General features: G+C 49.1%; 1 protein-coding gene across 5 annotated transcripts in view; it reads left to right on the plus strand.

Annotated features, from left to right (window-relative positions):
* The window catches only part of GDPD5 (glycerophosphodiester phosphodiesterase domain containing 5), a 318,308-nt gene extending 310,156 nt beyond the window's left edge, over positions 1–8,152 (plus strand). For 4 of the 5 annotated variants that reach the window (XM_039496991.1, XM_039496989.1, XM_039496992.1 and 1 more), the window contains 2 exons: positions 2,732–2,844; positions 5,613–8,152. In XM_039496991.1, the coding sequence (XP_039352925.1) occupies positions 2,732–2,844; positions 5,613–5,728 (229 nt within the window). In that variant the 3' untranslated portion in view covers positions 5,729–8,152. Of the gene's footprint in view, positions 1–2,731; positions 2,845–4,289; positions 4,383–5,612 lie in introns of all 5 variants that reach the window. The other variant, XR_005587466.1, reaches the window with a different exon arrangement.
* The last annotated feature ends 4,831 nt before the right edge of the window (positions 8,153–12,983 follow it).

The raw sequence follows: 12,983 nt of genomic DNA on the forward strand, positions 1-12,983 counted from the left end.
CAGAGAGCCTGATCCTGCAACATGTTGAGTAGCTGCAATGCTGATTTCCGTGGGAGATGAGGACCCTCTGCCCTTCATTGGGTTGGGCGCTGATGGCATAAACTTTTTTCTTCAAAGTCAGTTAATGGCTCACCTTGGGACAGCCTCTGAGAGCATTCAGGAAGATGTGTATGTAGCAAGCTCTGCTCCACCTTCTCTTGCCTCATCCGGGTTGCTGCTGTGCATGCCTTGGCTCTGTCAGCCCAGCGTAGCTTTGTCCATCACATGCTTTTTTCCTCTCCCTTGTAAAGAGCAATCTCCTGCCTGCTGTTGTAATGCCAAGAGACCCCTGTTGTCAGCAGACCGGATCGAACCTGGGAAGCTTAGTGCAGGAGCCTCTACTGCATGAGCTAGAAGCCAACTGGCTGTTTGCTAAGGCTGTAGAGCAGACTCATTTTATCCCTCTCTCTAAGTGGTCTCGGTGCCCCTAGATAGAGCAGAACACGCCCCCAGGAGGTATGTGCATTAGAGTGTTTTATAGGTTTCAGAGGGGTAGCCGTGTTAGTCTGTATCAGCAAAAACAAGGAATCCTTGTGGCACCTTAGAGACTAACAAATTTATTTGGGCATAAGCTTTCATGGGCTAAAACCCATTTCATCGGACGCATGGAGTGAAAAATACAATAAGCAGTATAAACAGTACAGCACGTGAAAAGATGGGAGTTGCCTTACCAAGTGGGGGGCGGGGTCAAGGCTAACGAGGCAGCGCAGAAAGGCTGCACAGGGTGGATTTCTGCCTGAGTATTCCTAGAACCTTTTGGGTGGGCCTGACTCTGTGAAGGGCTGAGTACCCTTAACTCGGGTGAGAAGTTCAGCACTTTGCAGTAGGTGCTAAATGCCTAGCAAATGGATTCCTTGCATGAGGTAGTAGTGATTTCCCTTGATGTTCCACTGGGTGGCGCCAGATAACTGGAAACCTGACAGGCTTGCATCAACTCTTTCAGTTTGCACTGATCCTATATCTTGATGAAGTGTCAACATAAAGTTACTGATCTCTTTGTTACTATGTAAAGAAGGGAGAACTAGCTGAGATCCTTTACTGGAAGCTAGAACCTGATATACTTCCCACACAGGGAAGAGAGTGGGACCCCACCTTGGTGGGAATCACACCCTCATATTCAAAGGCAGAAATTGACCCTAAAATCTAAAAAACAATGCAAAACAAGTGTCCACTTTGCACCTGAAACAGTTTAGCAGGATTTCTGCCCCAAGTATTCTCTTGGCAGCTGATTTATTTGTAACACGGAGATGTTCACTTCAGGAAAGGCAGTAGGATGAAGTTCCTCTGACATAAAGGTGTTGTCTAGAGAGTCTAGAATGCAGCCTAAATAGAAGCACCCATTGGTATTTATATTCTAGTAGTACCCAGTGGCCCCAATTTGGATTGAGGCCGTGTGGTGCAAGGCCCTGTACATACCCCTAGTGGGAGAGAGTCCAATCTAAACCAACAAGCCAAAGGAATGGAGGGGAAGAGGAGTACAGATGTCCAGGGATGCCTAGTACATCAGCGTGAGATCTGGGGACAGAATCTGGTTTCCTGGCACCCAGTGCAGCACCTTTACCTGCTCCGCCTCATGGCTGCCTCATCCTTGCCTTCATCAGTGTAGGTTCAGCCTAGCTCATCACTGTGTGCTTTTAGGGCTGAAGTATCCAATAGCTCTGAAATGTAATTGCCCAAGTGTTCAAAGGACACTTCCAGGCTAAAAAGGAAAAAAGACAAAGTCCTTCCCTGTGTTGGTACCAATTCTTTAGCTGATTAAAAGTAAATTTTTAAAAATCTGCTGTACGTTTCACTGTGCTTTTTACTTTTTCCGTTTCTTTGGTTTGGACAATGAACCTCGGCCCTAGACAGATTCACTTTTATGGTCAAGTCACCTTGCTGGATTTCATTGTTCTGCCAATGTTCTGTGTGGCAGAAGCTTCAGGAGGATGTTTAATTTCATTGACACTTTAAAAACAGAGAAAAAAATTAATAGAATTAATTCCCCAAACCCAAAAATGTTGGGTCTCGGTTACCTGACTCTGTCCCCCTCATCAGAGCACAGTCACTAATGTGACCAAATCACAACACTTCTTGCTGTGCAGTATTCAAACCTATCTCTCAAACCACCTGGTCTGTGTTGTATATGGATAATAATATGCAGAGTTACAGTAGTAAGGATTTGAAAAAATCCTTCTGAGCTTTGGAAAAGGCTACAAATACTCATGCTTCAGGGCATAAGCCATTCTCTAGTAGGGGGTCAGGAAGAAACTTTTTTTCTTGGGACCAGGTCATTCCATAACAACCCACTTTGGGTTTGCTTGCACCTTCCTCTGAAGCACCTAGTACTGATGTCTTCCTTATGCATGTCTCTGATTTGTCTGAAACAGGCATTACTACTGAACATTTTCCTCCTGTAATTAGTCTGTATACATTTAACAAGGGGGGGGGGGAGACCAAGGCACTTTCACATAAATGGTTTCATTTGTTGGACTGCCTGATTTTCAGAGATAATGAGCTGCTGTGCACCTCAGAAAATCAAACCATCGCTGCCTAACACCAGGGCCCAGGAACTCTAGTGGAATAAAGCCATATTGGGTCGACGGGGTTTGTGACGGCATTTGTCAGTGGCTGCTTGCTTAGAGAGCCTCTTAGGCCATTAGAAGATAAACCTTTTGAGGACAGAGCTTTACATCCCTCTTTTCTGCTGCAGATGGCGTCTGGGAAGCATAAGGACTTACAACCCGGAGCAAATCATGCTCAGTGCTGCTGTCCGCAGATCCAGCAGGGACGTCAAAATCATGAAGGAGAAATTGATCTTTTCAGGTATGGCCGCCTGAGAGCGAGATCCTCGGAGTGTCTGTAAGGAAAGCCAGGGTCAGAGGGAGGAGTTCTGCTCTTATCTCGCCATCAGTTAGATAATGGAGCCTTTTGTTCCAGTACCTCCACTGCCCCCACTCCCTGAACTAGAGATATTGTGGATAGCACCACAGATCTAAGCAGAGAGCTGACCTGTGTATTGGCTGTGGAGAAAGGAGGCAGCTCTCTGCTTAGAGGAGGCAGAGGAAGGGAAGAAAAAATCAAATCTAAATAACTGAAAATCTGTGCTGGGATCTGTGCAAGCCAACCAGCCTCCTAGTGATTCTCTCAGCACTGGACAGGATCTGGCCCTGCAGTCCTCACTCACACATGACCACTGATATTGAGGTGGGAGTCAGGCTTGCAGGGTCGGGCCTCAATATGGTAGTGGGAGGATGCATAATAATAACTGAAGCTACTGCTTTGTCAGGAAAGGTCCATGAACCACAGGCAGGACCCTGATCTCGTAGATCAGTGTAGGATCTGTCCAGACACAGCTGGGGTAACTGACTAGGAAGTGAGGCAAACCCCAGGGATTTTGAGTGTTTACAAAATCGCGAGGCTTTGGGCCGTTGTTAGTATTGGAGCATTAAGAAATGTACCAAGTTGGATATTGAAAGTAATCTTCAGTGGTGGTGATATTTTTGTATTCCTGTAACAGCTAGGAGCCTGAGTCATGGGCCAGGACTCCATTGTGCTAGGCTCTGTACAAACATAGAATGAAAAAAACTGTCCCTGCCCCACAGAGCTGACGATCCAAGTACAAGGCAAAAGACAGATGGAGACAGACAGGTGGGAAGGAAGGAAACAGAGGTGATACATACCGACCCGCATGATAGGCGGTGGTCTCCACACGCCAGCAACCTTGCCATTGAGAAAGTGTTCTGTAGGAATCATGGCAAAGGAGACTTTTGAGGAGGGATCTGAAGGCCAACAGGGGTTTAAATGTAGAAGCTCCCTTCTCTCAAGCGAGAGCCGGCTGGCAGCCTCACGCTGCTCTCAGGTGAAAGGAGAATGGAGTGCACTGGGAGGAGCACTCACAACTCTTAGTGGTAGGGAAGAGGGAAGTAAATGGTGAACTGTGTAATGGGCTGATTGTCCCTTTTAGGGCGTGTGTAGCAGGCGCTCAGCAGGGTCAGACAGTTTTGTTTCCACCATAATTGCAGTCACCTCTTTAAATATCAGCAGAGTAAGAAAGCGATGCTTGGCCTTACTGTTAAGATCATAGTGCGTCGGTATAACATCTGATGCACCCGCCATCCAGAGGGGGCTGTGCCCTGCGCTGGAACGCTCATGGACTTCGTGAGCTGCTGGATCTATTCCATCTTTAACTGCGATCCCGAGCGCTAACCTGTTTGAAAATTCGAGTCCATTTCTTCTGTTTAACCTTGCCTCATTAAACTATCTTGCAGGTTCTAGCCACTAGATGGCATCTGAAATTGACCTGATTCGTTGCCCCCTTTCCCCACCCCCACCCCTTATTAAAGACAGTAGTTCTTTGGAAGGTAAGACGAGCTGAGTGCTCGCACACAGGACATTAGCTGGCTCTATCCTAGGGGTAGGCAACCTATGGTACGCGTGCTGAAGGCGGCACATGAGCTGATTTTCAGTGGCACTCTCACTGCCCGGGTTCTGGCCACCAGTCCGGGGGGGCTCTGCATTTTAATTTAATTTTTAAATGAAGCTTCTTAAACATTTTAAAAACCTTATTTACTTTACATACAATAGTTTAGTTGCATATTATAGACTTATAGAAAGAGACCTTCTAAAAACGTTCAAATGTATGACCGGCACGCGAAACCTTAAATCAGAGTGAACAAATGAAGACTCGGCACCGCACTTCTCAAAGGTTGCCGACCCCTGCTCTGTCCTATGGGTGAAGGTTCTGAAGGGGCTCCGCTCTAGGGGACTAATGACCACTTAAGCACATGCTCTTCCCCCCCGCCCCCCATTCACCTTCCACTAACTTTTTATTTTCATTGGCATGTCATTGTCTTCCCAGCAGGGGGTGCACTTGCCACAGGATTGTCTCGGTTGAGCTGCAGGCCGGGTGGTTGTAGCCCTGTCGGCCCCAGGATATTAGAGCCGGAAGGTGGGTGAGGTGAGACCTTTTTATTGGTCCGACTTCTGCTGGCGAGAGAGACCAGCTTTCGAGCTCCAGAGCGCTCTGCTTCAGGTCTCACAGCTCATGGGGCCCAGAGGTACTTTGGAAAAGGTACTCGAGTACCTTTGCGGACTTTGTGTTATGACCTGAAGCAGAGCTCTGGGTAGCCTGGAAGCTTGGCTCTCTCACCAGCAGAAGTTGGTCCAAAATAAATATTACCTCACCCACCTCTGTGGCTGCCGTAGGAGGAGGGGCCTGATCCCAATCTTATATTGATATAAATCCAGTGTACTTCCACTGAAGGCAGTGGAATCACCCTGGTGTAAAATCACTGCGGGGTCAGAATCAGGCCCATATATTCTGCCACTGACTCGCTGTGTGAATTTTGTTTTTGTGGGGGAGGGGGTGAGATGCAATTCACTTCTCTGTGCCTCAGTTTGCTTGTCTAAAAATGAGAGAACCTTGGGGCCTGAGGTGCTGAGCCACCTCTAACCAGGTCCTGAGCTCCATGAACTTCCATTGACTCCGGCGGATCGGCCTCTAGGGAGTGCATTTGAATAAGATGCGGCTGGGGACTCCAGTGATTGGCAGCACTTGAATGATGTCTTCATTTGTCTTTCCCCTCCCCCAGAAATAAACAACGGCGTGGAGAATGCAGATGAGCTGTCGTTATGTTCTGAAAACGGTTACTCCAACGAGGGTGTCGCCCCCATGGATCATCGGGACATGAGGCTACGCATGGACTGAGGAATTAAAGGCCCGTGGCATGACACCCTCCCCCCGCAGTGCTCCTGTCTGCGATGGGTGGTATTCACGCTGTCTGGGATGGGGGAACGCTCTGTGGAACTATTGAGCATGCAGAGACCCCTTCTATTGTTCTGGTTGCTGGCTCCTGACATACTCTGGACAGTGAGGCTGGGGCAGATTTTGTAAATATGTAGAAAGTCCTCTTTTTGTCTCTTTCGTGTATTTTGGGGGGTTGTATGTATTTCTTCCAGGACACGAGCGGGACTAACTTGTGCATTGAAACGGGAACATTTTGGCCGAATCTGATGAAATATTGAGGTGACATCTTGGACACTGGGGGAGACAGGCGGGGCATGGACCTGATCTTCCCCCTCCATTCAACTCTTCCCCTTGGTGCAGCGATTATTAGCTGAACTTGTCTAAAACTATGTTGTGAAGTTCTTGTGACATGGCATTTCTTTTTCTGGCTAATGAAGTTTTCGCTAATTGGATAGAGGGCTGTTCAGAGCTTCCTTGCAGGAGGGAAGGTGCTGCTCCCAGAGTGTGTTCGGAACCAGCGGAAGGAATCAGGTTGGCCGAATCACTTTCACGCCCTCCCCCAGAATAGCAGGAGGCATGCAGGGATCATATGAAATATATGATAGAAAGTGCTCAGAGCAAAACCCTTGGCAAGTTTTATGGCCTATACCGCAGTCCTTCCCCAGAGAAATCTCCCCAGATGCTCCTGACCGGAGTGAAGACCTTAAATAGACCCCTAGTTGGTACTTCATAAGTCAGTCTCCATGAAGAATCTCGATCCCCTGATGGCTAGTAGAGAGCACTCACCACCTGGCTCATCCCCCTGGTCCAGCTGAAGTGCCCGCCACTGAGAACAGGTGGTGTAGTTTGTGTTAACCCTTTAACTGGTGGTGGGGAAGGGAAGTCACAATCAGCAGTGGCCTGGTAACCGGTGTTTCACAGTCACAGGTCAAGCAGCTCAGCTTGAAGAATTGAAGTTTGAAGAAGCAGCAAAGAATGCTGGATTGTAAATAGTAAAGCACAAAGTGAAGCAGTCTAGGAGAACAAGGGAGACCTTCTCCTTAATTCTTTGTTGTTGTGTAGAAGCAGTATTTTTTTTTTAAAGACTGCACGTTAATTTCCTCCAAAGGAGCGATAATGACAGAAAATGAGGTGCTTGCACAGAGTAGGAGCTACCGTTGGCATTTTTTCAGTGCAAGAGGCTTTAAACCAAAATCCTACATTATAGTAGAAAAGCCCAGAAATCGAGCAGATCAGTGATGCATTTTTTCCCCCTCTCCCAAATGTCAATATTTATTTTCTCCGTCGACTCCTCCTCCCACTCCCCCCACACTGGGTCTCTCTTTCCACACATCGCAGTTGGGACACAAATGAAAGTCTAGGCACTTTTCCTTTGTGACTGTCATTTCTCCCTTCTCTCACTGAGATGAAGCAGGTATGGGGCTATTTCGCTTTTTCACAATTTTGCCTGTTCTAAAATCTGTTGCAGCCAGAGAAAAGACTCCCCTAGATTTTAGTGGGCTTTGGCTCAATCCCTAATCTTTTGTGGTATTTGTTAGTTTTGCCTCTTTACTGTAGCTGTGTTAGCCAGCACACACACAAAGGTGGAATATGGGAAAGAGCATGGATCACTTCTTTTGAAGTTCATCAAATGCTGCCTTGAAAACCAATTGTGTGTGAAATTTGGCTCTTGATAAGGGATTTGAGTCAAGTCTGCGATTCTTCAATCAAAAGTGAGGCGAAATGGGATTTATGTGCAGAGTCCTGCCTGGCAGTCATGACGGAACTGAAGCCATGGCATTTACCTTGCTAAACAGAGAGCAAACTCTCTTTAGGGTTGGCTGTCAAGTTGTACTGGATGCCAGACGCAGAGTGTGTTAATGGCTTTGCCAAACCATAGTCAGAATCAGGGCCGGCTGCAGGGTTTTTGCCGCCCCAAGCAGGAAAAAAAAAAAAGGGAGGGGGGCGATCAGCTCTAGCGCCACCACGTCAGTATTCGGCGGCTGGTCCTTCGCTCCGAAAGGGGGTGAGGGACCCGCCGCCGAAGAGCTGGACGTGCTGCCCCTCTCCGTTGGCCGCCCCAAGCACCTGCTTGCTGGGCTGGTGCCTGGAGCCAGCCCTGGTCAGAATGGAAATATTGTCATGAAATTATTTTCAAAATGATTTAAAACTGTAAACATTCCCCAGCAGTGTTAGAAAGCCAAACCCAGGAGTGGTGGGTCTGGTGCATAAGAACCGGGAAGTGAAACTGACTAGAAACAGAAAGTGAAACTGACCGATCTAACTGAATGAAGTGCAAAATGTCAACAGCATCTAGGTGGTGGGAGGAAAAAAATTCTCCTTGAATCTTTTGTTTTTAATAATCAAAGATGTAACACAGGTAAGGAATTAAATATATTTATATTATATAAATGTGTGGCTCAATTATTACCCTTTAGATTCTTATCAGGGTTACACCACTGCAAATCCAAAGTATGGCTATTAAAATAATTTGAATTGACTGGATTTTTACCAGTGTAAACCTGGTACCGGGTCTGTGTGTCACCCCCAATACACTACCCTCTTTCATGGTGCTCTCTCAAGCCTGTGTGAAACAAGGTGGCTTTCTGAAAGGTCTTTATATAAAGTCGCTGTTCCTGGTGCAGTATAGAAACATTCCTGGCTGATTTGTCATATCAACTGAAAGATTTTCTTACATCTGAGCATCTGTTGATGGTTACCTGTGAGTTTGGTTTTTATCCTTGGAGATGACTTTGTGGGAAGGTCAGACACTTTAAAAAAAAAAAAAAAAGTTTGGGAGGGTTAAAAGAAACTCAGCAAGGCATTGTTGACTAAACAAAGTCGATTCACAACACAAATTTTTGCTACGAGCCCCAGACCCGCCAGGTTATACAGTGATTATTACCGCTGTTGCCCTAAAGATTTACTTTATTTTTAAAGTATGAGAATTTTCAATGAAAATATATCTAGCCCCAAATCAACCCCTCAGCCCTCTGTGAAATAAACATACAGCATTCCTCTGCTGCTGTGTGCTGTTCTGTTTGCTGAGCTTGCTAACAAAATGCTCTGGTCTTCACAGTGAAGGAGTCATTCTCTCCACGGTGAGACTGAAGGGCTCTGCTTGCTTGTGGTTGCTGGGGCGCTCAGGGCTCCCCTTTGTGAGACCAGAAGCCTTAAAGCTGAGGTGGGCAAACTACGGCCTGTGGAACACATCTGGCCTGTGGGACCCACCTGCCTGGCCCCTGAGCTTCTGGCCCGGGAGGCTCACCCCCGGCCCCTCCCCTGCTGTTCCCCCTCAGCTCACTGCGCAGCCAGCACAATGCTCTGGGTGGCAGGGCTCTTGCAGAGCCGTGGACTGACCCAGTGCTCTGAGCTGCGCGGTGGCGTGGCTGGCTCCGGGCGGTGCGGCTGCCTGTCCTGGTGCTCTGAGCTGCGCGGTGGCGTGGCTGGCTCCAGCCGGGCGGTGCGGCTGCCTGTCCGTCCTGGTGCTCTGAGCTGCGCGGTGGCGTGGCTGGCTCCAGCCGGGCGGTGCGGCTGCCTGTCCGTCCTGGTGCTCTGAGCTGCGCGGTGGCGTGGCTGGCTCCAGCCGGGCGGTGCGGCTGCCTGTCCGTCCTGGTGCTCTGAGCTGTGCGGTGGCGTGGCTGGCTCCAGCCGGGCGGCGTGGCTGCCTGTCCGTCCTGGTGCTCTGAGCTGTGCGGGGGCGTGGCTGTAGCGTCGCCAGCCACTGGCGCTCCAGGCTGTGCGGAAAGGGAGCGGGGTGGGGGGTGGATAGAGGGCAGGGGAGTTCGGGGTGGTGGTCGGGGCGGGGGTGTGGATAGGGGTTGGGGCGGTCAGAGGGCGGGGAACGGGGACAGGGGTTCGAGGGGCTAGTCAGGAAGGGGTTGGGTGGATGGCGGGGCTGCGGGTCCAGGGGCGGTCAGGGAGAAGGGGTGATTGGATGGGGCAGGAGTCCATGGGGGGGCAGTCAGGAATGAGGAGGAGTTGGATGGGGCAGCGGCAGGCAGTCAGGGGTAGGGGGTCTGGGGCCGGTCAGGGGACAGGGAGGCTTGGATGGGGCAGGGGTCCCGGGGGGGCATCAGGGGGCGAGAAGTGGGGGGGGGGAGTCGGATGGGGGCGGGGGCTGAGCCACGAGCTGGCTGGACCATGCCTCCCCTAACCGGCCTTCCATACAATTTCGGAAACCCGATGTGGCCCTCAGGCCAAAAAGGTTGCCCACCCCTGCCTTAAAAGGAGCTTGCAAGAGCCGGGGTATGGCCAGCAATCTGGACAACTTCAGACTGTCCAGTTGTGATCCACCTACCTAAGATTCCCCTCTGTGGTTTCAGCTGGATTCTGTAGGACAGGAGGTGAAGACAAACTGTCTTCGTGTTCCAGTGCACTGCTAAACAGCTGCTCTACTCACCCCAGAAAGGGCTGCATTTAATTGGTGGGTGAAGGGATTCTTGCATCTACACAATACAGCTGGGTGGGGAGATGGTTTTCCTGGCCCATGATTACTTTCAAGTTTTAATTTTTTCCCCTGTTTTAAGTCAGGATGAAAAGTGAAAATTTTGAATATTCATGAACCAAAACACCAACATTTGGGTCAATGAAAATGTTCGGATTTTGGCCTTTTTTCTTTAAGCTTTTTTTAAAAATCTAATTAGCTTAAATTTTGAAATGAAAAGTCATTTTGATCTGAAATGTTTTCACAATTTTTTAATTTTTTTCTTGACGTTTGTTGGAGTGGGGAAATTCCTTGAACCCGACACTGTTCCTTGATCAGTTTTGGTTTCAACAAATTTACATTTTTCAACCAATGCTCCCACCTGCCTGAGGCCTAGGCCTGGTCTGTCCTCATGTGGCCCAAAGCAGAGGGAAGGAGAGACATTTTTTTTTTCCTGCTCCCAAATCAGCAGCCTGGCTGTGCATGTTGATTTTTATCTTCGCTTTCGTTGACAGCTTAACAGCAATGTGGTACCCTGACACTGTGCTCATTGGTGCTATGCTATTCCCAGTGGATGGACCGATGGATCCGATAGGAATACTTCCTACAGACTTGTGTTCAGTGGAATTAGATGTATGTCACAGAGTTTGCCTGGGTAGAGCAGGGGGTATTACATACAGTATGTGATGGAAAAGCTGAGCCGTGTGGCATAGAGGTGTCACGTCATACGGGACAGAGGATCTTGGGAACCAACCACTGGCGATCAGGCAAACAACACTGCATTTCCAGTGAATCATGCAAATCTTGGAAAGCTGTGGGGACACCAGACTGTGCCTTGATGGCCGTGGAGTTGGTACGTTGAGCAGAATGGAGCCAGGGGTGGAAATGAAATTCTGATGCGAAACAGACGTGAAATGTCATGAAACATTCAGGACCATTTCGAAGGTGGAATGACAGGTACTGTTCAAACTGGGGTGTGTGTGAGAGAGAGAGAGACGGAGCGAGCGGGCTGCACACTGCTGCAAGGCTCAGAAGGTTCTTTAGGACAGTGGGCAGTTCAGAGAGGAAAATGCCAGGTTGCAAAGGGCTCCTTTAAACTTCAATGTGGCTATTTGGAAATTCACCAGACAATCAGGATTTACTGGGGTTGACACAGGGCTAACTCCCCTTGTGTCCTTGTCTATGGACCTAATTACACAACTGGAATGAGCGGCGCCAAGGGTGGGGCAGCTGGGAGTGTGGCCGCACCCCCTGGCTTGAAGTGGTTTCTATCATACACGGGGTTTACAGTTTGGTTCAGTGGCTCTCAGCACCTCTACTATGCAAATTGTTCCAGTGCCCCTGAGCGGAGCTGCCTTCCTCTTCCTCGGGTTATAGCTGTTGGAGGCCTGTGGTCTGGGCTGTCTGGGCGTGTTTATTTAACTGCTTAGTGTGGTTTTCAGAGAGGCGCAGAGACTCTATCAAATGAATGTTCCACCGGGACCCCGGTTTACTCTCCAGATGGCTCCTCTCTCATAAGCTGCCCCCGTGTAACATTTTTCTGAGCTGTGATTTTTCTCGCCCCCTCCCTCCTTTCCTGTCTGCTGATTTCTGACACTGGGACTCCTCCCCGAAGGGCTGCGATTGACAGCTGCAGTGAATGCCTTGCTGCCTGCAAGCCTGTCAGGCAGGACTGGAGGAACAAAAGCAGATTGCTACCCCTTGCTCCCTGTGTGGGCTTTTGTGCTTTTCCCCAGCAGCCGCAAAAGGGCTGATCTGGCTGCCTCTCCTCAATGCCGCCTGCAGCCCTGTGAGGGAAGCAGAGCTGTAGCTTCGCTGGTCCTAGCTGTGGTCCAGGTAAGTACTTGACTTGCAAACGAGGGACCCCTTCTTCCTGAACAAAAGGGATCGTTGTGACAATCAGCTGCTTGGGCACCTGCCATGCGGGCTGTGCAGGGAGGGGTTGGGAGCAAAGACAACTGGAAGAGACCAGTGGCCTCTTTGCCCTGTGATTCATGCACATTAGGTAAAGGGGGTGGACATGGAGTGAGAGGTTTGGGCCGATACTCAGGGGTTCTCTTTGTGCTGGCTGTCAGGAGCCCACCCAGCTGAGCCAGGTTAATGTGCAGGGTTGTACAGTGACACCCTCAGCTTGGGACTTGGCGATCAGGGGTGGGGGGATTGTCCGATCCTCAGCCACACACCTGTGCTGGCTGTTATACAATGTGATGCCAGGCTGTTAAAAATCCTGGTGCTCGTGTGTGTCACAGCTGCAAGGTGGTTTTCTTTGTTTAACTCGGATGAATTACCTCAATCGAAATCAATGTCATTTTCTTTGAGATGCACAGAGAAAGGATCCTTTTCTTAGTGACGTTCTGGGGCTCGCTTACCCCTGCGTAACTCAACTGACTCTTCTGTTTTTTCGAGCTCTCAGCATCGTAGCATCTCACAGTCATTCATGGCTTTTATCCTCACGATACCCTGTGAGGTAGGGAAGTGCTGTTATCCCAGCTCTACAGAAATTAAGTGAGTGATCCAAGGTCACCCAGGGTGCAGGAGATGGGAATTTAACTCAGGTCTCTCAAGTCCCAGTCCAGTCCCCTAAACACTAGATCATCCTTCCTCCCTATGTGATACCCTTCAGCTGATCTACACTGTTGTTAAAGATATTAAATCAGGCCACTTTGTACCGGGGAGCCCAGCATAGTCCAGTGATCAGACAGGAAAGTGGAACAAAACTGTCAAGCTTTACAATCTGAATGACCAAAAGCTTTGTAAATGACGGGAGATTTTTTTCCATGCTTCACTGACACCTGTACTGCAAAACCCATA

Source organism: Mauremys reevesii, linkage group 1 (assembly GCF_016161935.1).
Source record: "Mauremys reevesii isolate NIE-2019 linkage group 1, ASM1616193v1, whole genome shotgun sequence".
NCBI classification, from domain to species: domain Eukaryota; kingdom Metazoa; phylum Chordata; order Testudines; family Geoemydidae; genus Mauremys; species Mauremys reevesii.